Here is a 24,273-nt window from a genome sequence, read left to right as displayed (position 1 = left end):
GTCCCTGAGGCCCTGCCTTCGGTTACTTCGGGAATACACTGGAAGTGAGATACATGGTAACTCTGTTTCCAGGTTTTTGGAGGAACCTCCACACTGTCTCCCACAGTGGCTGCACCGTGTACATTTCCTCCAGCAGTGCGCTAGGGCTCCAACTTCTCTACATTCTTGCCAACACTTGTTTCCTGGGCTTCTTTTTTTGGTAGTAGCTGTCTTCTCATGATTGTTATGTGTGTAAAATATTTTTTTCCAATTTTACTTTTAACCATTTGTCCTTTTTTTAATGTGTATCTAGCAAACACCATATACTTGCATCTCGGTGTTTGATCCAGTCTGATCTTTTCGCTGGTCTTTTGTCATCCTATTTAACGTAATTATTAACGTGGTTGAACTTAAGTCAACTATCCTTTCTAGTTGTGCCACGTGTTCTTGACTCATTTTCCCTTCCTGCTTGCCTTCTTTCAGATTAATCAAGCACTATTTAGTGCCCATTTTAGTGCCTTTTTTGTGTGTGTGGCTTTTGAGTTTTAAAAAATCTGCTCTCTCTCCTTCTCCGCATGTGTTCATAATTTCTAATGCCCTCAGCGAGCAGTCCACAGTCCTTATCAGGGTTCGTTTACAAAGACTCATGACCTGACCCCTGCTTTATCTCCGTCTTTCCCCCAAACCCGGGGAGTTCCAGAGGCATTGGATTTGTACTGTTCATTCACGTTCCACGCTGACCCTAACCTTCAAGGCCCTATCAAAATGTTCTTTCTGCTCCAACACCCCACCGTCCAGCTAGCTAACTTTTCCGTCAGAACGCAAGCATCACTTCCTAAGAGTTTAGGGGAATGCATGTGTGTGTGTAGTTTGTGGGGGCAGGGTTAAATCTCCCTGCTGTATGCTGCCACGGCACTTAACAACCCTTTCTTAAGAGCTACCACATTTGTGTGTCTGCCTTCCCAATCAACTCTGCAGGCCGGATGTTTGATTTGCTCCTAACTGTATCCCAGCACTGTGCAGGGACCTGGCACAGAACGGGCATTCAGTAAGACACTTGTCTGCATGAACTAGAATGTCATGGCTTGGATAGCGAGAACTGGCCTATTTTACAGAATAAAACATGGAGGACTGAAAAAGTCATGAGAGCTGCGGGAGGTCCCAATGTTAGTTACTGGCAAGGGGGTGGGGGTGGGGGAGACAAAGGGAGTGGTCAGAGGACAGCCAGTCTTCCCAGCCATACTTGTATTGGGGGAACCTGCTGCTGTCCCTTCATGGGGAAAGGAGGCTTCTACTCCATCCAGGCTCTGGGTGTGCCTGGGCCCTGGGTAGTCTCTAACTCGCCCCAGAATATGTAGGGTCCATGGTGGACTTCAACAAATGTTGCAGAGAATGAAAGGGATTGAAATTACAGACTCCTGTGTAAAACTCTCCTAGGGGAAGGGTGTTTTAAGGATGCCCTCACCTTAATTCCGGAAAGGCTTCTCCATGGGTCACAGGGCATATACCGTCGCCAAGAAACCTCCATGGCTCCTGTCAGCTCAACACCGAGGTACTAAACCAAGAGGCAGAGGGAGGCGCCCCAAAGAGCCAGCGGGGCGGGGGACCAGAGGCAGGAGGGGGCGACCCTGCGATCAGGCTGCAGAGCGCGGAGACGGCAGCAGGTGGCCCCTTCCTTGCCAAGGTCTGGGCCCTGGGCCCCGGCCCGTTCCCCCTCCCCGCCCTCTCCTCCAGCCTGGGCGGTCAGCAGGATCCGAGAGGGTGGGGGAAGCCACCTTCTCGGATCCCGCTGTACCTCGGACACCCAGAGGGCCGGGTCGCGAGGGACAAACTGCGTCCTCACTAGCTGGTGAAGCCCTGGCCGGGTGCACACTTCCTGTGGAACCCCAGGCCCGTGCCCAGGGGCGGGTCATCCGCGCGTAGAGCGTGGAGGGCGTATCAGGCCAAAGGAAAACCAACGCAGAGCAGGCCTACTGAGCTCTGGCGTGGCTCCTCCAGCCGGGCCAGGTCCGAGTGACCCCCACCTTGCTGCACACGGGTAGCCCCTCCCCTTGTGACGGGCTCCAAACTCTGTAAAAGCCTGTCCTTCCTTCCGTCCTGAAGCTCTGTGCACGGAGCACACTTCCTCCTCCTGGAATCTGGAGCAGTCCCTCCGGAGGGTCCGCTGCCCTGCAGAGGCCTTCCCGCTTTGCTGTTCGCCCCACTGCGGGTCCGAGGCCTGGTCGTGCACCGTGATTGTGCGGTGGACTCGCCTCACCAGCGCTTGTCTCCCTGCCAGTCCAGCCCTTCCGCAGGACCACGCTCGGGAGGGACCGAGGTGAGCGATGGGGAGCCCAGCCAATGAGGGAGGACCCCAGATAAGACTTCGTGGAGCATAATTTCTCCGGGACCTCTCATCATTTGCTGTGTCCCCCGTTATTGGTGTGTGGAGCTTGCATTAGGACTGGGAAAATCAACGGAGGAGTTATATTACACTGAACTTTGGCCATCAGCCAGAATTTAAGCGCTTTTGTCTACAGTAACTCATATATTTATATCCTCGTTGCTACTATATGAAGTATTGGGTTGGCCAAAAAGTCCGTTTGATTTTTTCAGTAAAATAAGACACATTTTTAAATTTTCACTAATAACTTTATTGATTTGGATATTTTCAGAATGCTGGCTATCTCCTGCTCTTGACTTCTAGTGGGGAGAGGCCAGGGGTGCTGCTAAACATCTTCCAATGCATAAGACAGCCTCACAGCAAAGAGTTATTTGGCCAAAGTTTCACTAGTATCAAGAAACTTTGCAAACCACTTTTAACACGTTCGATCAGTAACAGCGCCTTCTCCATACACCGCACAAATCTTTTTTTTGTTTTTTGCTTTTCAGTTGCGTTTTTACCTTTCTTGAAATAATAAAGTATAATATGACAAAAATGTTGCGTATCTTCCTCCATCTTCAGTATTAAAATGACTGCACAAAAATTCACCGATTTTGATAAGATTTTTTTTAAAAAAATGCACACTGATATGACAGCTGTCACAATACAATCTAACAAAAAATTTTCAAATGAAGTTAAAGATGACTAAGAACTACTAGAGCCATTGTAGGAAAAAACTAAACGAACGTTTTGGCCAACTAAATAGGTACAGTTGTACCCGCTGCGCAGATCAGAAAACTGCCTTAGAAAGTGGAGGGGCTCCCATCTGCTCACAGGATGAGGCCACCCAGTCCAGGCCCCACGTGCGGCACCCCACTGAGAAGGAAGAGGGGATGCTGGAGCTCTGCTAGGTGCCTGTACTTGCTGAAATCCCCACTAGCAACCCCCTCAGTCCCCACCCAAGGTCTGCTTCAGGCCACCAACACTCCTGTCCCACGGTGTACCCCTATTACACAAGCCCCATCCCCCCTCATTGCTATCCTTGTTGCTGGCCCAAACGGTCCCGGTTGGGCTGTGGCCTTGCACCCCTCCACCCCCGCACCCCTAGATTCTGGACTCTTTCTGCTTTAAGTCAGAACATTGTAACCTGGATTTTTTGAAACCGAGGTCAGCAAAAATGGAATAAGACCAATAGTGACCCCTTAGGCTGCAGAATGCAACCCACAAAAGTAAAATGAACTAAAGCAGCTGTGTAGTAAAGTTGTATAAAAGCAAGTGCGGATTCAGGATTCAGTTAAAGTGATTGCATTCGTGGCTCCCGGTGACAGGGACACAGGGTGCAGTAAGGGGTAAACGTAAAGAAGAGGCAGGCAGAGAAAGCGCGGAGGCCCCGTGACTCCCAGTTCATTTCTGATGCTTGGTCCTATGGAAAGTCCTTGATCAGGCATTGAGTGCGTTTGTCGTTTTGCAGATGTTCACCCTCCCTAAGAAGGAATCCAGGGCGCCTACCACCTGTCTGGGCCCAGCCTCCACACACTGCCTGGACAGTACCCACGGGGATGGTCTGGAAAGAGAATGCTCCAGAAAATCAGACCAGAAGCTCCGGGAGCTCTATGGAGTGGGTGATCCCACCGCCACGTTTTCCTCTGATAGCTCCCATCTGTCCTCACGAGGAAAAGTCATTAAATGGTTCTGGGACTCCGCTGAGAAGGGCTACAGGACCTACCACATGGACGAGTATGATGAGGATAAGAACCCCAATGTGAGCGAAGCCCTCCTTCCCACCGGGCCCCGGGGAAGGACCACAGGGGGGACACCCTACCTTGAACGACAGGGCGGAAGCCAGCTTGCTCTTGGCATGTTGGACTTACGATCCTCTGACCTCCAAAGTCCTCTGATGTAGCATAGGGAGGCCCCGATTTATTACCTGCATCAGAAAACGGTCCAGTCATAATGAAAGGGGCCTTGATTTGTGAGGGAGGAATTTAAGACCCACGGATGCTCTAATGGGGATTCTGACCCATAGAGTTTCAACTCTCCAGCCTCAGAGCTGGGGCAGAACTAAGGTTTGGTCACGACCATTTTACTTACGGGCTGTGTATTCTTGAGCTAACCGCTTAACCTCTTTGAACTTCAGTTCATCTGAAATGAAATTGTGACACCTATTCTGTGTAACATTCCCAGTGCAATGAGAGCAGCTCTGGGAAGTTACCAGCACAGTGCCCCCACATGCGGCCTTCAGTGATCGGTAGCTGCTGTTATTATTAATGCTGTCTAATGTCTGTGCTGGTTGTTATAAGTCATTATCAATCATTCCTTCGGAGGGCACAGAGCTGTCACAAATGACCCTTTCACAGTCTTTATCTGTTGAACACCTACCAGGCGCTGTGCACTATTCCAGATGCCAAGGTTATAGGAGTGAACAAAAACCGAGTTTCTGCCCTTGTGGAGTCTATTACAAGGGAGGTAGTGAATACATATGTACATGTATGGTGATATAGACATATATGTATATGTGTGTAGATAGGTATATATAGTGATAAATGCTGTAGAGAAAAATAAAGCAGGGTAAACAGAATAATGAGGTGGGCTGGGAATGTTGCTATTTTAGGTGAGATGGTCCCAAAAGACCACTTTAATAAGGTGACATTTGAGCAGAGACCTGAAAAAAGTAAGGGTTTGTATTAGTTGTCTGTTGCTGTGCAACAAATTTCTTCAAATCTCAGCAGCTCAGAACGATATTTCACATTTCCCAAGGCTCAGGAGTCGGGTGGTTGCCTCGGGCTGCAGGTCTTCTGTGAAGCGGAAGTGAAGCCGGGGCTTCTGTCCCATCTTGGCGGGGGGTGGGGGGCCCACATTCAAACTCACTTGTAAGGTTGTTGGCAGGGCTCAGTCCCTCACCAGATTAGCTTCTCCGCAGAGCTGCCTCATGGCACGCCCCAGGTGGAAAACCACAGACTGTAACCGAATCTTTGTTTAAAAATTATTATTGGTTTATTTATTTTTACAGAGAGGGGAAGGAGGAAGAGAGGGAGAGAAACATCAGTGTGTGGTTGCCTCTCACATGGCCCCCACTGGGGACCAGGCCTGCAACCCAGGCATGTGCCCTGACTGGGAATTGAACCAGCAACCCTTTGGTTCGCAGCCCATGCTCAATCCATGGACCCAGGCCAGCCAGGGCTATAACCCAACCTTTGCAGTGACATCCTGTCACTTCTGCATGTTCGGTTCACTAGAAGCAGGTCACTAGGTCCAGCCCACACTCACAGAGAAGGGAATACACAGAGGTGTGACTGCCAGGTGGGGATCATTGGGAGCCATCATGAAGTCACAGGGAGCCAGCATGCAGGTATCTGGGGGGTGAACGTCCCAGGGGACAGTCAGTGCTAAGCCCCAGGGTGGAACTGAGTTCAAGAGAAAGCCTGGGGGTCACTGGCTGGAGACTGGTGTGCGGTCAGAAAGGTACTAGGGGCTGGGGAGTAATAGATCCTGTAGGGTCTCACAGGACACAGTGTGGATTCTGATTTTAGACAAAGTGGATGGACAATGTTCAAAGGAAGAGCAGTGTGCTCTGATTTCAGTTTTTAAAAAGAGGACTTGGACTTGGACTGCTGTGTGGGGTTAGACTGGGGGGTGGTGACAGAGTGGGCAAAAATGAAAGTAGGGGAGCTATTGCAGTAAGATAGACAAGAAAGAGGCGCTTTCTATTTATCATAATCACAGCTCATTCGAGCTCTATTTTCTTATCTTCCCTTTCTCTGTATTCCCACCTCCTCCTATCCCCTCCCACCCCAGTAACTCAGAGGTCAGGAGTCATAGTGCATAAGTCTCTCTGGGGACTCTACAAAGGACAGCTTGGGCTGTGACTTTCTCCCTCCCTCTCCTATGAGAATAATGTCTGAGGGGGTGGGCGTCAAGGTGTTGTGTGAATTTCCCTGGGTCTCCTGGGGGGCCCTTTCTACCAGCACTGGGATTCCTTTTCTTTTCTTTTTTTGTTTACTTTTTATTTACTGATTTGAGAGAGAGAGAAAGAGAGAGAGAGAGGGAAACATCAATTTGTTGTTCCACTTATTTATGCGTTCATTAGTTGATTCTTGTATTTGCCCTCACCAGGGATCGAACCCACAACCTTGGTGTACAGGGACGACACTCTGATGAACTGAGCTGCCTGGCTAAGGCCATCACTGAGCTCTTCTTGATCTACACTCTTGTTTCTCTTCCTACTTTGCATGTCCTTTCATCTCGTCAATGTGTATTGAGTCCTGCTAAGCCCCTTGAGGGATACCGTGGTGTCTGGGCATGCATCCAGCCTCCAGGGACCTTACCATCTACTGGGGGAGGTAACGCATGTTCAGCAGTCCCTGTGACCTGGGGCAGAAACTGACCAGTGGTCTAAAGGGGGACCGAAAAAGAGCTTTAGGGTTCAGAAGAAGAAAAGATCCCATCCAAATGGCGTTTGGGTAAGGCTTTCTGGAGGAGATGGCATTTGAACAGAGCTTTAGAAATGGGGAGATGGGGTCGAGGTGCTGAGTGGAGGGCACAGCCTGAGCCAAGCCAAGGAAGGGTGGATGGAAGGGCAGGATTGCGGAGAGCTCCCGCTTGGCTGCTTCCTTGACCTTCCATTGGCCGCCCTCCGCCATGCTCACTTTGCCTCGTTCCTGTCCTCTGCAGGGCATCATTAACTTGGGCACCAGCGAGAACAAGCTCTGCTTTGACCTTCTGTCCAGGCGGGTAAGTCCCGGTGCACTTCTGGGCAGCATCACCAGCTCTGAGGGCCTGTTTCCTCTTGCATTCCCCAGAACACTTCTCCCACAGGGCCTGCAGCTTGCCTCAGTGGCTTTAGCCTGGAAGTCAGGAGTCCAGGTTCTAGATCGGCCTCAGGGTTGACTTTCTATGTGGTCTTGGGCAACTTACTTACCCTACTCAGATTTTGCTTCTTTTAAAAAATTTGTTATTTATTTTTAGAGAGAGGAGAAGGGAGGGAGAAAGAGAGGGAGAGAAACATCAGTGTGAGAGAGAAGCATCTATCAGTTGTCTCTCGTACATGCTTCGGCCGGGAAGCAAACCTGCAACCCAGGCACGTGCCCTGACTGCAGGTCAAACTGGCGACCTTTTGCTTTGTGGGATGATGCTCAGCCCACTGAGCCGCACCAGTCAGGGCATTATCCAGCTTTATTTCTTCGGGCTCTTCCCCTCACTCAGACTCTCCTGTGAGCTAGGTCCCTGCTCTCAGGGGAAACACTCAGGGTTGGGTGTGTGGTCAGGGACGAACAACTGGCTCTGGGGGTGGTGGTGCTGATTTGTAGCTTTTGCCAATTCCCATAGTGTAAATACCCCCACCACATCCGGTTTCAAGCTACCGATGTGACATTATTGCACATAGAATTGGGAAAAGAAGTGCAGTGGTGCACACACACAGGGAGGGGCAGAAGTAGGTTTGTAGTTGTGAGCACACAAAACAACGTCTTATTCTTACATTTACTTATTATTTATTGTATTGTTCTTCATACGAACAACTGTGGACCTACTTTTGCTCTGCCCTGTGTGGTGTTTTCCTGTCTAGAAACATAGACAGAAATAACCTCAAGAGCACAGTTAATAGTAAAATGTAGTAACAATTGGGAGCAATATTGTTTGAGTATTTACTACCTTTGTTTTTAATATAATTCATTTATATAGTCTGTATAATTTAAATTTTGAAATGGCTGTTTTTGAACGCAGCTTGCAAAATTCCCAGAAATTTAATAATCAGATTTCTTGAGCTGGTGCCAGCCATCTCCAGCAAACCGGAGGAAATGCCTGATAAATGCGTCTCCCAAGGCCGAGGAGGCAGAGTTTGGGATTGTAGTGACAGCGATGCTTAATTCAAAGGGACATGTGTCCAAAGGGGACAAATTCAAGCCCCAAGGGGTGAGGGGTGTAGTGTAGGGAATGAATGGGCCTGAAAGGCATGTTCTACCTAAAGCCAGCTCCTCCCCATCCAAGGCGCTCAGCACCATCCAACAGAAATAAAATCTGAGCCACATATATAATTTTAAAGAGTCTATTAAGTTAAAAGAAACTGCTAAAATTCATTTCAATAATATACATTATTTGTATATTTCAATAATATACATATGTAAAATGTGACCATTTCAGCCTGTAATCGATGTAGAAATTGTCAGAGGTATTTTGTACAGTTTTTTCAGATCAAGTCTTTAATGCCCAATACTTCACAGTTCAGACTACCTGTATTCCAAGTGCTCAGGAACCACATGGGGCGCGCAGCTCGAAGGGGGGAAGGAGAAAAGGAAGGGCTAGGGTTATATCCAGTGGCTGATTCCCTTTCTTCTGTGGTCCCACTGCCCAAGGACCCTGCCTTTCCTTGACACCATGTGGGGGATGCTCTGGGAGTCCCTAAGCCAGCACCTGGTCGGGGTGGGCATGGGCTAGAAATGGCCACATTTTCCAAAGTGTGGGGTGGAACTGAGCCTGCAGGAAGGCAGTGGCCCGAGTCCCTCCAGAAGTGGGAGCCAAGACCAAGGCGATGGCCCCCAGTGCTGGGGCCTCTTCTTTGACCCCAGGCGGAGCTGGGTAGCACGGTCTCCCAGCATGGCCTCTGCAGATCCACCCCTCTGGTTTTTTCAGGTGGCAGTGTTGAATAAAGAACACTTGACCAGAAGTCAAAAACTCTAGGTTTTTCCTCAGCGCTGCCACTCGCTAGCTCTGTGACCTTGACTGAGTCATCTCACTTCTTTTTTAGCCTCAGTTTCCTCATCAGCAAAATGGGCATGAAAGTGCTGTCCACGTGCTGCCTCTCTCCCAGTGTCTTTGATGGGCAGACCAGGCCCTTGGCTGGAGAGGCCCTGGTGCTGCTGTGCGGGTGCAGGCGGTGATGCCAACCTGCCGTTTCTGTGAGGGTGTGTGGCCCTTAGCCTGCTCTTCCTTCTCTGTCCCCAGCTAACTCAGAGTGACATGCTGCAAGTGGAGCCATCTTTGCTGCAGTACCCTGACTGGAGGGGACATCTGTTGTAAGTAGTTGTCGTAGGCCGGTGGTTCTCCACCCCAAGGCGGTTTTGCCCCCCAGGGGACATATGGCCATGTCTGAGACATTTTTGGTTGTCGTAACCAGGGAGTGGGTGCTACTGGCATTTGGTGGGGAGAGGCAAGGGGTGTTGCCAAACCTCCCACAAGGCCCAGGATAGCCCCCGCAATGAAAGGTTATCTGGCTCCATATGTGCACAGTGGCAGGTCGAGAAAGCCTGCCTTAGGCTAAGGGCCTACCTGGTCCTGGAGACCTGGCAGGTGACCAGGGCACTCCTGGAGCATGTGCAGGGGCCCGATGCCTCCTGCCAGTGCCGCCAGCTCAGGGGCTCCCTAGCTCGATTTTTCTGACTCTGAGGCATGGGGGGGCCTCATACTAGGACTCTTGGACCCCACTTGTTCAGTAGCATTAGAGGAGCCAGAATCAGTGTCAGGGGAGCTGGCCGGAGCTTTGCCCTACTGGTGAGACGGGAGAGGTGGGCAACACTTGTGAGAGCTTGTACTGACTGAGCACTTACGAGGGGCCAGGCGCTGTCCTGGGGCTTAGTGAGTGAGCACAACTGGGGCCCAAGAGCGATCCCAAAGCGCGTGTTCTTATGGTAACTAGGGTGGTGGACGCTTACGTAGAACACTGGGCTTGGGTGTGGACTCTGCCACGGATTAGCAAGTCTCAGTTTCTTATTCCTTCAAGTCTCAGTTTCTTTGCCTATAAAATGAGAATAATAATAATAGTTGCGTCATAGGGTTGTTATGAAGATTGAATGAGTAAAATTCTCCAAATAGCACCTGCGTGAGATGAATGCTTGATAAATATTAGCAGTAATAACTATAATAATAGTCATTGTTATAATAATAATGCCTGACTATTATTAGCTAGATCGACGTACAGAGTGTTGTGTATGGTACGCCTGCCGCCTGCTGATTCAGGGGTCGGCTGCCCTGGAACTACAGAGGATGGCATTTTCGATGCCTGTGGGTAGTGTTGGGGGTCGGGGGAGAGGTGGGTGCTGAGGAGTGGAGACAAATGCTGATCACACTCCCCTGTGGGAAACGTGGGAGGGTAATGGCAGCTGCCTGAGGATTCACCGGAGGAGCTTTGGGGTGGACTGTGGGTTGGAGCCCCTCCGGCAGGCACTGCCTGTCCGTCTGTCTTGTCTGCAGCCTCCGGGAGGAAGTGGCTAGGTTCCTGTCTTTCTACTGCAAGAGCCCCGCACCCCTTAAACCAGAGAGTGTAAGTCTGCTCCTCTGCTCCTCCTCTGCTCCTTCCTGCTCTCCTGCTCCTGTCCCCCAGCTCCCGGCTGGCCAGGGGTAAAGTGGGTTGGGGTCTGCCTTTCACTTCATTCTGCTTTGTTTCCAAGTGGAATTAGGATACTCCCTCCTTTTGCCCCTCCCTTAGAGTTTCGGTATAATTTCTGCCCCACTGGGTCCTGGGGTCCCTTTTTGTCCCCACCCCTTCGGGCAAGGCTCTGAGAAGCTCCCTCTTCCTTACTCAGTTGACCTAGAGCAGGATGGCCACAGTTAAGCCATACGAGTGAACCTGACTATTAGACAGGAGGGACCTTCGGGTACCTCCTGTGGCTTTGCTGTGACAGAGCCGAAGGGCACACTGAGTTGCACCCTGGCTCTCCCTGTGCGCCACCCGGGGACAGAGGCTGCCGGTTCTTGATCCCTCCTTAACCAGACTTATCTCTGTCCCATGGCTGTGTCACCCTCAGGTGGTTGTCCTGAACGGCGGTGCCTCTGTCTTCTCTGCTCTGGCCACGGTGCTGTGTGAGGCCGGGGGTAAGTGGACTGTGGCCTGCTTAGCACTGGGAGCTGCCCTGTGCCTGCAGTGTCCCCAGCTGCCTGCCCTTGAAGGCCGCATCAGGATGCTTTTGGCCATAATGGACTACTGTCCTACCGGGGGCTTAAATAAGTGGCTTGACAAGACACCAGGGGGTCGGCAGTTCCAGGGGAAGTCAAGGTGATGCCAGGGCTCTGCGCCGTCTTTCTGTGTCGACCTTGGCTGTTCCTCATGCTCACAGATGGCTGTCACACCCTCACGTGGCAAAGTGCCCGCTACAAGAGCCACAGTCATACAGAGAGCATGTTGACCATGGCGATGGTCAGGGGTTGTTGGTTGCCAGGAACAGAGGCCCACTCATGCCAGCGTAATGAATGGTGGCAACAGTAGTATCATTCATTGACTGCACACTACGTTCCAGGCACTGGCTAACGGCTTTACACAGAGTCTGCCATGTAACCGTCGCGACAGCCCCTGCGAGGCGGGTTCTGTGGTGGGCCGTTCAGCAGATGAGGAGATGAGGGCACAAAGCGTTAAGTGACTTGCTAAAATCACACAGAGACAGGTAGGAACCAGAATTTAAACTGTAACAGGAAGATTCATTACCAGAATGTAATAGGCAATTAGGCAATTTTTTCTGCCCATTCTAGAACATCAAGAATGAGATCAGTGGAATACTCTCAATGGGATACGCAACCATCCCCCGCACCCCCCCCCCATGCCCCCTTGCTTTTTATGCAGGTCTTTCTCTGCACTTTCCTCAGGTCTTGCACCGCCCAGGGGTGCTGGCCCAGCTCCCAGTCCACATGGCCTTTCCACTCAAGTGCACCTTCCCACTCACAAGTGTCTGTGTTCTTAGAGCAAAGTCTTGAGAGAGAGAGCAGCCAGCCAGCGGATTGGTTCCCTGGGATCATTTGTTTATGTCTGGGCCAATCCCTGTGGCTGGGGAGGGGAACACGTAGACAGAGGCTGGCCCTTTTAGCTCTGAGTTAGAGTAGAGCTTACGGTCAGCTCATGAAGCCCCCATCCACAGCTGGAGTCCCTGCGTGGCATCCTCTCCCCACCAAATGGTCTCAGGCTTTTGATTGAATGCCCCCGAAAGTGGAGCATCCACTCCTCCTGAAGCAGCATATTATGCCTCCGGGCAGTTCTACACGGTGACAAGATTTTCCATTGGTTGAGCCCAGACCATCACCCCGCAGCTTCGACTCATGGGTCCGAGTGTCCTCAGAACAGCCCCACATGTTGAGTGCCTCCGTGGGATCCTGTGAGCTTCAGTTTCCTTGTTGGCAAAGTTAGGATGACAATAGTGCTTATTTCAGAGTGATTATGAGGGTCTAACGAGATGAAATGCACGTAAACATTTAACACAGTTCCCAGAGCGTAGTAAGTGCTCAATAAATGTCAGCTGCTGACTATTAGAGAAGGAGCTGATCTCAGTGGATCCAAGCTCTAGAAAGAGTTTTGGGAGTTGAGGCAGGGAGTGTGCCCCAAGTGTTCCCCAGGATCATTGAAGGCTTGGGAGAGGCGTGGGGCCAGTGGACACGGGGTCCATGAGCTCCAGCCAGAGGGTGACAGGCCCTGGCTCACTCCTGCCCCCAGAGGCTTTCCTGATCCCCGCCCCTTACTACGGAGCCATCACGCAACACGTCTATCTCTATGGCAATGTGCGACTGGTCTACGTCTACCTGGACAGTGAGGTAAGAGTTCCTGCAGGCAAGACTTTCCTGCATCCGGATGTGAGGGAGGACACGGGTGGAAGTCCCTGCTGAGGGCTCACAGGTTATGGCTGAAAGGGCAGTGGAAGCTTCTATTGCCTGTGGCTAGTGCCTGGGTTCCCTGGGGCTCCCGTTCTCCCAGCTCCGAGATCCCTGGGGTCTATGGAGAAGCCCTAAGGGACCACACCAAAATGTGGGGTGAGGATAGGGCAGAGCAGACTTCAACATGGAAGTCCTTGGCCCCCAATCAGAGGACCCCGGGACCTCTTCCTGAAACCTAATAATGATGAAAGTGTCTCTGATGTAGGGGGGGAGGCAGGGGACAGTGAGGGGATAGTGAGCCCACCTGTATTTTTCCAGAGACTGTTCTAAGGAGGCTGGAGATGATGGGTTGGAGAGGCCCCAGAGCTTTGGGGTTTGGGGTGGGGGGGTCACTGAATTTGCTTGTGGATCTTTTTCTAGGTCACTGGGCTGGACACACGCCCCTTCCAGCTCTCAGTGGAGAAGCTGGAGATGGCCCTGCAAGGAGCTAATTCTGAGGTCTGGGGATCAAATCAAACCCAAGGTGGGGAGTGGGGGTCTGAGCAGGGCATGGACCCCTCTTCCTGTGGCTGGTCTACTGCCCGGTAGGGTTGGCACTCCATGATGAGGACGGGTGTAGGCACAGGCCCACGGGGGTTCAAGCAGGAGTCTGCCCCCGCAGGGTCTTCCCACTAGAGCAAGACTCTGAGATCTCGGTGTACAAATAACCAACCAGGGAACCTGATTAAAAACACTACCCCCCACTTCGCCTGGCTCTGATTCAGCAGGCCAGGTGTGGAGCTTACAAGTCTGTAGCTCAGCAACCTCCCTGGCCATTTGAGGAGGTGGTCCTCCTCACTTTGGGGGGACCCGAGGCCTCCTGAAGAGAGACAGAGAGCAGTGATTCTTCAGTGGTTCCTTTCCGTCCACTTTTCAAAAATCTGCCAACTGAATTTTTTTTGTCCCGTGATAATGAAAGCTGTACATGTCCACTGTGGGAATTTTAAAAGTGCAACCTACCCCCCATCATTCTACTAACAAATGCCGCCCTGCCGGCATTTGGGCGGATTTCCCTCTAGGCTTTGTTCTCTGCGTTTGTTTTCTTTCGTAGCTGGCACGGTGCTGCAAAATTCTCCTCCCTTGTTCGCTTCATGTTGGGTGGTGAACACGGTCCCATCACAGTCCCTGGGAGCCTGCCCCGCAACCAGCCCTGCTCTGTGGGACCCTGTGGCTCTGGCCTTCGGGACAAGCTGAGGGTCTGCTGCCCCTCTGGTGGTTTCAGGGTGTGAAGGTCAAAGGCCTCATCCTCATCAACCCCCAGAACCCTCTGGGTGATGTCTACTCCCCAGAAGAGCTGCGAGAGTACCTGGAATTTGCCAAGAGGTGAGGCACCCCACACTCACCCCACAAAGCCTTTGGTGGGATGGGGGTTCTGGCAAAGGCTTTGGGGGAGGTCCTTCTACCCTCTTTTCTACACCGAGGCTTCCACCTGCTTTGGCGCCTCCTGGCAGTGGGGTGGGCAGGTGGCAGTTTGTGGGATGTTAGTGCTTTCTCTCCCTCTCTATGACAACAGCTATTATTTACTGCAGTCTGGGGCCCAGGCACCCTGCTAAGCACTTCATGTGCTGTCCCACGCAATCCTTCCAACAACCCCGTTGGGTATAGATACCCCGTTGGGTATAGATACTGTTATTACTCTCAGTTTACTGGGCCTGAGAGTGAGGGGTCGAGCCGCACTGAATCTGGGTCTGTTTGTATTTGACTGTCTTGTGCTAACTGTGCCCTTCCTCCTCGGGGGGTGCCTGAGGGCTCCCCCCTTCCAGGGCTTCAAAAGCCCCACTGTCATCTGCTTTGTGTGTGTGGCTTCTTGTGTGTTTGAAATTTGGTTACCCTGGGCTAGACCAGGTCCCTCTGGATTTCTGACTTACTGCCACCCTACCCCGGGGGATGCACGTGACCTGTAAACCAGGCTTTCTTCCCTGCCCCCGGCCCCAGGCACGAGCTGCACGTGGTGGTGGATGAGGTCTACATGCTGTCGGTGTTTGAAGAGTCGGTCAGTTACTGCAGTGTCCTGAGCCTGGACAGGTGAGGCTGCCACATCAGAGTGGGCTCTCCCTCTGCCCACCCCCTGCCCTGGCCCCCTGCCCTGGCCTGCATGGCTCAGCCACAGTGCATGGCCGGCCCCAGGGTGTCTTCTCTTCCATCCAGCTGATCCCTGTGTCCTCAGAGCCCCTAATGAGAACACAGAGGACCAGGACCAGAGGACCCGGCTGCATCAGTGGTTTTCAGATTGTTCTGTGGGGTTTCAGAGAGCCCCCTCCAGGGGGGGCCTTAGGGTTCCTTGAGAGTGGGCTGGGCAGGTGGGAAACTGGCCTTTGTTATTTCCTTCATCCCCTGAGTAGCTCCAGTTTCTTTCATTCATTCATTCACTCACTCATTCATTCACTCATTCAGCAAATATTCTGGGCTCCCTTGCATGTGCCACGCGCTTCTGGCTGTTTGGGCTTTTTCATTAGATTTAGTGTGAGCCAAGTATTTGTGCCCAAAACACCTGCGGAAACACTTGCACCAGATCATCTGTAAAGTCTGTAAACCTGACATTCAGGGAGCCTAACGGTTCCCGACATCTGTCCAGACCCTGCAACCCTGCTAAGTCCTTTCTCTCAGCTCGTTCTCCCAGAGCTCAGCCGAGGTCACGGGGCACAGGCCGCTCCTCCCCTTCATTTGTGGTCTGGAAGAGTGAGACACAGAGAAATGGTGACTTGTCGTCTCCTCTGTGCAGACACGACGTGAGGTGCTGGCAATGCAACAGTGAACAAGAAAGACGTGGGCCCTGACTATGGGGAACTTTTATTTCCAGCCAGAAAATCATTTGATTAAATGATTTACACAGCTAATCATTTGATTAAAGGAGAAGCCTGGGGACCCATGCAAGGATCGGCTTGGGGTACCCCCTTGGCTTGGGGTACGGGCAGGTGGTCAGGGGTCTGTTTGAGGAAGTGACGCTAGAGCTGCGCCTTAGATCAGGGGGTGGCAAACACGTCAGCTGTACAGGCCTTGTGGTCTCGTTCAGCTCTGCCGTCAGGGCGCCAAAGCCACAGGGACAGTGCTTACGTGAAAGAGCAGGGCGTGTTCCGATAAAGCTACGTAGGGAAACAGGCAGCGGGCGGACTTGGCCTGCAGGCTGTGGCTTGCTGACCCCCTGCTCTAAAGGGTGCATGGGAGTTGGCGGGTCAAGAGATGAAATCAGGGCTTAACCCAGAATCAGATTCATCCACCCATCTCCTTCTGTGTTCAACCAAACGTGTGAGCTCCTGCGGCTCCCTCCCCGCACTGTGTGTTGCCTCCCTCCCTGCACTGTGCTCTCTGCAGGCTGCCTGACCCCCAGAGGACCCATGTGCTGTGGGCCACCAGCAAGGTGGGTTCCTGGCTGACCTTGGGCTGTGAGGGAAGTGGGAAGGCAGGGAGGTGGGTAGAACCAGCTTTCTCTGTGGAGGGCTGGCCCCTGCCTAGGGAAAAGCACCTTTCTGTGCCTTCTCCTGCAGGACTTCGGGATGTCCGGGCTCCGCTTCGGCACGCTCTACACGGAAAACCTGGATGTGGCCACTGCGGTGGCTTCCCTCTGCCGCTACCATGGCCTCAGTGGCTTGGTCCAGCACCAGATGGCACAGCTGCTCCAGGACCGCGGTGACTGTCTGGGCCTGGCCACCAGAGAATGAGGGGAGGGCTGTGGTCAGTCTGGGACCAGCCAGGGATCATGGATGCTTTGTGCATGGGAAGAATTTGGGGTGGTGTTCGAGACTACCAGCTGCGGGTTCACACCCTATTCGATCACTTCCTGGCTGCGTGGCACATTCCTTCACCTCCTTGAGCCTCAGTTTCCTCACCTGTAAAGCAGGGATCATAATGGTTACCGTCTTTTCGGGTTAATAAGTGTGATTTGTCATTCAGTCAGAAAAGGTCCTGGCATATAATAGGCACTTGGTCAATGTGAACTCACTATTATTAGCTGTGAGCCCTTAAGAACAGAAGCTCCCAATGGAAAAATGTTATGATGGAAGTCTCTCTTTCTCCATGTGGACCTATTCTGTGCCCTGGTTCGGATAGTGAGTGTAGGTCACTAAAGGACCTGTAACTGCCCCCATTTATGCCCCTGCTAGATGTTCTCCATGCTTCATCTCCTTTGTCTCTCCCCAGAATCCTAGGACATGTGTATTCCTGTATTTCCCCCATTGTTGTATACACGAAAAAAAAAAAAAAAAAGAGGACCAGATACTGCCTATCTGCTATAATAGCTGACATTTAAAAAATAGTGGCAGCATCAAATGCCAGCGAGGACGCAGACAGCTGGAGTGCTCCTACAGAGCTGGCGGGAATGGAAGGTGGGGCAGCCGCTTATAAAGTTAAATACCAAATGGCCCAGCGATCCCACTCCTAGGTATTTCCCACTAGGGTCACACAAAAAAACTCCACGTGAAGGTTTGCAGCTGTGCTCTTCGTCGTCCCCTGAACTGGAAACAACCCAGATGCCCCCACAGATGAACAGACAGACAAGCGGTGGTCCATCCACATGGGGCCGGGGGCGGGGCGGCGCCACTCTGCAATAAAATCCATGGCAGCTCACGTTAATCTCAAAGGCACTAGGGGGAGAGGAAGAGGCCAGTGTCAAAAGATGACATTACTGTGTGATGCCGCTTTTATGACACCCTGGGGAAGTGACGGGACAGACTGGTGGGTGTGAGGAAGGGGACGATGGGACTGCCCACAGACGGCACGCGGGTGTGCTCTGGGGTGGGGGAACTGTTCAGTCTCCCGCCTGTGGTGGTGGTTACTGGAGTCTATCCATGTGTTAAAGTTTATGGAATTGGACACCCCCACAAAAAGTTTTAAAAAATGAGATCAGGGAGGTGAACTTGCCCAAGGCCCACGCCTTGTCAGGGGCAGGCTGGATCTGGACTGCAGCCTGTGTGACCGGGAGACGTCACTTTGTGAGTGGGCCAGCCTTTGATTAGGGTCTGCACCCTGAGGACTCTGTCTGCGGAACCTGGTGCGTGTGTCCGGATTTAAGGTGCTTTAGCCCCCATATTGAATATTGCCATCTCCCGAAGTCAACCAGCTGGGGGAGGGGCTCGCCCGGTCTGGGCAGCTGGTAGCCTCCTTCTCAGCATTTTAGACCCACAGGACAGAGTGGAGGCTTGATGGGAGATTTACTTCTGGCTTCTCTTTCACCCAAACAGACTGGATCAACCAGGTGTACCTGCCACAGAACCATGCCCGACTCAAGGCTGCTCACACCTATGTTGCTGGGGAGCTACGAGCCCTGGGGATCCCCTTCCTGAACCGGGGGGCAGGCTTCTTCATCTGGGCCGACTTCAGGAAGGTAGCGCAGGGCCAGGAGGGGGGATTGAAGCCTCCCTCCAGCAGGTGAGGAGCAGGGACGTCTTCTCCCCATCCTGAGCCCCTTCCATCCTCCCAGTACCTGCCCGAGGCCACCTTTGAGGAGGAAATGCTGCTCTGGCATCGCTTTTTGGACAACAAGGTGCTGCTGTCCCTCGGCAAGGCCTTCAAGTGCAAAGAGCCGGGGTGGTTCCGCCTGGTCTTCTCCGACAAAGCCCACCGGCTTCGCCTGGGTAAGCGGTCTGCCCTCCCAGCCCCTCCTAAGTGCATCCTCCCTCTGCCGTCCTTTTTCTGGCCCCACATTGTAGCCCCAGCAACCCTAGCTTGTTCCTCCCCTCCCACCCACATCAGTGCTGACCGGGCTTTCACTTCCCCTTCTCAGGGATGCAGAGGGTCCGGCAGGTGCTACAGAGCACATCCCAGGTGGCAGAAGACCCCCCTTCCTGTCAGACACAGGAGCTCCAGGGCCAGCACAGGTGAGCTGGTCGCTGCCTTGCGGCTGCTACTGCCAACCCGGGGCATTCAAGGATGCAATGGCCAACCATGGCTGAGCCGTTTGCCAGGAAGATAGCCTGGCCCTTGAAGAAGAACCGTTCCTTGCCTCTCTCAGTGGCAGTGGGAGAATCCTTAAGTTGTGTTCGACCTGGTCTGTCCCCTGCCCCCTCTATTAAACAAAACTGGGAGGAACTAGAAGCCTCTGTTGTGAGTAATTTGTGAACGGAGCAGTCGTGACAGCCTCTCACCTGCCTGGGGACGTGGAAAGACAACGAACAACCTGGACCCTCTTTAGCAGCGTTTTCATTGCTTTCATTTTTCCCCCTCATTGCCAGGGAAACAAGTCAAAGGAATACCACACAAAAGAGAGAGTATGCCCCCCAAATGAAAAAAAGGGGATAATTTCCAAACTCTAAGGAGAAAGGACTGAATTCTACATGTTCACATTGTTTTCCATACACTTAGGTTGAATGGACCTGGGACCTGAGACCTGGGACGGCCTCTGTTGGGGACCAGGTGAACAGGACCCCATGGTGGGAGTCAGGAGGGGCTTCTCTGACTCTGGGATGCCCTTCCTCCTCCTCTGTCCCGGAAAGGAGCCACCTTCACTGATGATCCCAAACCAGAGTGACCTACCCATGACTGGGGCCAGGGGGAGCTAGGGGGCTGGACCCTGAACCCAGGCTACTGTTGAGACCAGCTTTCTTTCCACCCTAAGAATGCAAAAGGGCCGCCCACCCCGTCCCCAGGGTGCATTAGTTCAAAGCCCAAGTGAGCCTGCTGATCTGACCTTAAAGCCACGGGCTGAGGATGCTCCTGTTTAGAAAAGCTTTCTCTTTCCTGTTCCTCTTTTAAAGGAATGTTGGTGAAATCAGCATTTCCCTTCTGTAAACCATGTTACTTGGTTTAAGATTTGTTTTCTTCATTCTTTCTGCCTTTCATTCATTCTTTCCTCCTCCCTGTGTTTTCTTGAATTTCTTCAATGTACCAGACACCGTATTGGGTTAATTACAGGTGTTATTTCTAACTCTAACATAGTAAGTCCCTGGGAAGCTGACATCAATGTCCTCCATTGTAGAGATGAGGAAACTGAGTCTTGAAGAGACAGAATGATGTTCCCCAAGTCACGTAGCTGAAAAATATCAGAGCCAGGCTTCAAAGGCAGTTTGGCTCGGCTCAAAATCCTGTGCGCCTTGTGCCACGATGATGCCGCTGCCCTTTAAAGCTACACCCTTCCTGACACATGTGTCCTGACTTGCTGGGTGGGAGGTCTCAGTGTGACCTTTGCTTTGTCCTGAGCCTTCCAAAGTGAATGACGTCATCGCCTCTCCTCTTCCAACCCCCAGGACACTTCACCGCCTTCTCAGAGGCTTCGGGTCCTGGCTCCTATTTTCTTTCCATCTGTGCAGTCGCCCTCAGCTTCTTTAGCATCGTGTAGCTTCCAATACCACAGCTTCTGTACTTTCTCACCTCCAGTTACTTGCATGGATTCTACCCCTAGAAATGTAGCCATACTATTTTAACCACACTGGATTCAAAACTCCTTTCTTATTGCTTCTCCTTTAGAACACCTGTGCCTTTGCCCAGGACTTTTTCCGCTGCCTAGATTGCCCTGCTGACCTTTCTACTCGTCAAAACCCTAAGTCTCCTTCAGGACCAGCAAAGACATCAGGTCTTGCATGAAGTCTTCCTACATCTTTCTATCTGGGCGTGGTTGCTTTCTCTTTTGAACCTTGTAGCTTTTAAAAAAATATTCTCCTATGCAACTTTTCACCTTCTGCTTTGGCTAATCTTACTGGCACATTTGCCTTCTTTATATTGAGCTCCTCCAGCATCTGGGCCCCCTTTTTTTCACTCAGAAAATATTCTTGGAACACTTCCTATGTGCCAGGTACTATACATGCCTAGGGTTATCAAGTAAGTAAGATAGGTGGGCTCCTCAAAGACTGTGCCCAACACAGGTCTTTAACACAGGAAGTCCTTATTTAATGAAAGAATGATTAATTAAAAACATGTCTGTATATATTTAATACAGAGATAGACAAAGAAGAAAACAAAATGCTCCCCACTTATCCAGTTCTCAACCGGGGTGTATGTATGCCAAATTTCCCACTTTGGGGGTGTGGATTTGGAAGGCAGAGAAATGCTTTCTTGGGTGTGCAGAAGCAGAATGTGGGTTTCCCATCTCCAGAATACTCTCGTCCCAATCTCCTGGGATCTGTGACAAGCCGGCATGAGTATTTCTGAAATAACACCAGAGTATTTCTGAAACGGCTGTTGCTGCTGGAAGCCCCAGTGAATCTCCAGTGGAAGTGGCAGCTTCCACCAGATGGCGCTAAGGTATAGCTGGAGACCCGGCAGCCAGTACCAGCAAAGAGGCTCCTGAGTGGGGTCATTTCGTTAACTTCTGGGTAACATCGCTTTGAATTTTGATAGAATTTTTTAGATTCCACTTACTTAGGACAGGGATTTTACTGTGTATGTAGAAGGCTAAATCACATAAATAATACAAAAACAAAACGAAAATGGAAGTCTTTCTTCCCCATTTCTTCCTCCATAATTGCTCTACTCCAAAATGTTAGTTGCTGCTTGGATTCCTTTCAGAAAAAATATTATACATATGCCTTAATATAATCATCTACGTATATATTTTATCTCTTGTTTTTGCATTTGTATATATGTATATATGTATATATATATGTTATATATATTTCTCTTTTTTTAACATTAAAGGGATCACACTTGCCCACTGTTTTGGATCATGCTTTCACATGAACATATCTGGAAGATAATTCCATGCCAACACATACATGCATTCTTGAATTATTCCATTCTAATCATTTATTTTGATTGTGTCCATTTTTTTTTGCTATTATTAGAAACAGTACTGTAATGAGTATTTTTGACAAACACTGTTGAGAATATCCATAGGGTAAACTTCAAACTGGGATAGTTGGGGGGAAGGTCACCGCATTTCATATTTGGTGGATACTGCCAATTGCCTTCCAGGGATGTCGCACACTCAGCAGTCCTGATTATAATGAAATGCTACATTTTTTCGGTTTTAAAAGTTTTGTAAGTGAATATGCTGTCTCGTTGTTTCGATTTGAAGTTCTTCAAAATTATGAACAAGGCTGCCTGGCTTCGAGTTTCACTGTGGAGCTTGAGCTTGACGCCCCGGCCTCGGAGAAAAGCGGTGCCCTGACTCCTCCTATCCAGCAGGGGGCGCGGGCCCGGGCCGCTCCCGCATGCACAGTTCTGTAGGTGTCAGACGGCGAGCCGGGTAGCCGGCCCAGCGCTTCTCGCTCGCTCAGCCCTAGACCCTGCAGTGGCGGCCGCCGACTGGCCGCGATCGCCATCGGGCTGCCGTGGCCCACACTCTGCGGCATGAGCCGGTGACCGAGCGCGGGGCCGCGCGGGAGGCAGCCGTGGCCGAGGTAAGCGCAGCGCAGAGGGGCTGGCGGGTGCTGAGCTGCGGGCTCCGGCCTCCCCGGGCCGCGGCGGAGTCTGGCCCCGGCCGCCGGGAAAGCGCGGGCGGTGCGGAGGCCAGAGGGATGCGAGAGGCCCTCTACCTTCTCTGGGCCCCTCAGGAAGATTTTCCGCTTTTGGAGCGCTTTGATTGCCGCACCGCCTTCTCCTTCTCCGCCTGGCTCGCCCAGCACTGGGTTCCCACCTGTCTCCCCGGTCCACTGCTATTCCCTGGCCGCTCCTTTCATTTCTCCCGGACCCTGCAGCTTCCTTTTCCCGCGGGGCCCACGCTCCGCCGTGACCTCTCCCACCTCCTTCCGGCGAGCCGTTTCCTCCCACGGAAATTTCTGGTGCTCTGGGATCTGCGGTGGCCTGTGGCATCCAAGTCAGTGCTGGATGCCGTGGGCAGGACTTGGTGCTCTGCGCCCCGCCCAACTCGGAAACAGGACTAGGTGGGGAAGGTGGTCAAGGGTGTCTCTGCTCTGGGCATCGACTTGAAGCCTAGGGGCATTTGGAGTTTTCCTGCTGGCAGTGGGAACCAGATCTATGTATGCGTTTCGAGACTTTAATTTTAATTTTAATTAAGTCAGTCGAATGCTCTAAGGACTTAAACTGGACTTGGTTTGTAAATTTCAGAGCACAAAGGCTATTCACGGTAATAAAATAATATGATTCATTTCCCATCATTTCTCACTTCCACAAATTTAGCCTTCTCGTTTTGTATGCCAGTATGAATGGATAGATTTTCTTCTGTCAAGTTATGCTGGCTTTGCTAATTGGGGAGTGAGAAAAATTAATCTAATTCAGGCTTTTAAAGGTAATCAGGGGAGGCAGCTTCATGTGTGAAGAAGCCAGGCTGCAGAGCCAGGCCGCCCTCCTTCACACCCTGACATTGGCATTTTCCGGTTGTGTGCCCTTGCTGTTGCACTCACTGTGTGTGTAAAATGAGGATAATAATAGCTTGTCATTTGGCACTGTTAGGGAAATTGCACAAGTTAACTCAAAGTGCCTAAAACAGCTCTTGGCATACAGTAAATCCTCAGTAAAGTTTACTTACTGATTACTTAATTATATGCATTGGATTGAATATTGTATAATCCCACTAACAAAGGGGCAGGTTTTTTTGTTTTTTTAGTTGGAAACCATTTTTAGGGCTGGTTAGTCCCAATATAACTTATAAAGAACTCTATCCAGTAAGGCAATGAATTGCAGGTTTTCCTGCTTTTTCGGATATCCCTTTGTTTTCAGTCACAGTTGGGTTAAGTTCCAGTAGCACTGGCCCTGGGAGTCCCGCTGTGAGTGCTTTTCTGAGCAGGTTAACATAAGAGGTTGGACCACGTGGACTGGAGATAGCCTGCAGTACCAAAGAAAGGTTATTCAGGCCCATTTGGGGAATAAATAATTCCAGGAACAGAAAATGCATCTCATCCGGACAGTACGGTGGGGTTAAAAGGTTTTTCCAGTGACTCAGTGCTTGACAGCCAGCCAGACGGTTCCAGTGTTTCACAGGGACAGGTTTGGTGTGTTTCAAGGAGGGTAAAGTTCAAAGGGCTCTGTTATGAAATTCTTGTTCTGATCCAGGTGGTGGTATCCCGTGGAACAAACATTCATTAGTAGGAGATTCCTTTGGGTCTGTCCTCTTCAGCAGAGCTCAGTGCTAGGGGAGGGGAGGATGTTGAGGGGCGGACACCGAAAACTCAGTCTTTACCTAGCCCTTTCCCCGCTTTGGGAATTCTAATTGAAGAAGGAAAGTAATCATTTTATCACCATGTAGTTACTCAGAACTTGGACCCTGGGTTGTGTGTGCACTGGTGGAACTGGGAAGGGCAGAGACATTCCTTCAACAGACAGTTACGGTTATTTGAGATGTGTTCTAGACATGCCGTTAGATGCTGAGCATACATTCGCAGAAATGAAAAACTCTGACTACAAGGAAATCACACCCGGCAGAGAGGACAGACTGGCAGTTACTTAACTCATTAACATAATGTGGAAGGTGCATAAAGAAGTGTGGAAAAAGCATGTGG

The 24,273-nt window shown here is 51.2% G+C and overlaps 2 protein-coding genes across 3 annotated transcripts in view; both read left to right on the top strand.

The window, feature by feature from the left end:
- The first annotated feature begins 1,578 nt into the window (after nucleotides 1-1,578).
- Nucleotides 1,579-18,990, top strand: ACCS (1-aminocyclopropane-1-carboxylate synthase homolog (inactive)). The gene is made up of 15 exons (XM_024558910.4): nucleotides 1,579-2,296; nucleotides 3,813-4,103; nucleotides 7,013-7,072; nucleotides 9,281-9,351; nucleotides 10,526-10,595; nucleotides 11,080-11,146; nucleotides 12,750-12,847; nucleotides 13,328-13,405; nucleotides 14,169-14,269; nucleotides 14,882-14,971; nucleotides 16,259-16,304; nucleotides 16,432-16,573; nucleotides 18,124-18,266; nucleotides 18,363-18,516; nucleotides 18,666-18,990. The coding sequence occupies exons 2-15, from the start codon at nucleotides 3,813-3,815 to the stop codon at nucleotides 18,761-18,763; spliced, it is 1,509 nt and encodes a 502-aa protein (XP_024414678.2). The 5' UTR covers nucleotides 1,579-2,296; the 3' UTR covers nucleotides 18,764-18,990.
- Nucleotides 18,991-22,051: 3,061 nt separating this feature from the next.
- EXT2 (exostosin glycosyltransferase 2) overlaps nucleotides 22,052-24,273 on the top strand; it is a 127,902-nt gene continuing 125,680 nt past the window's right edge. For both annotated transcript variants that reach the window (XM_053923876.1, XM_053923875.1), the window contains exon 1: nucleotides 22,052-22,215. The gene's annotated coding sequence lies outside the window, so the exon portion shown is untranslated. The remainder of the gene's footprint in view (nucleotides 22,216-24,273) is intronic.

This window comes from Desmodus rotundus, chromosome 5 (assembly GCF_022682495.2).
Source record: "Desmodus rotundus isolate HL8 chromosome 5, HLdesRot8A.1, whole genome shotgun sequence".
NCBI lineage: Eukaryota > Metazoa > Chordata > Mammalia > Chiroptera > Phyllostomidae > Desmodus > Desmodus rotundus.
The sequence above is the reverse complement of the archived record's forward strand: the minus strand, read 5'-3'. Positions and strand labels throughout refer to the sequence as shown.

Bases quoted from the DNA above. Each gene is read 5' to 3' on its own strand.
- ACCS (XM_024558910.4), top strand. From the start codon at position 3,813: ATGTTCACCCTCCCTAAGAAGGAATCCAGGGCGCCTACCACCTGTCTG. The intron at 4,104-7,012 runs GTGAGCGAAGCC...TGTCCTCTGCAG, and splicing joins ATGAGGATAAGAACCCCAAT to GGCATCATTAACTTGGGCAC. The intron at 16,574-18,123 runs GTGACTGTCTGG...TCACCCAAACAG, and splicing joins ACAGCTGCTCCAGGACCGCG to ACTGGATCAACCAGGTGTAC.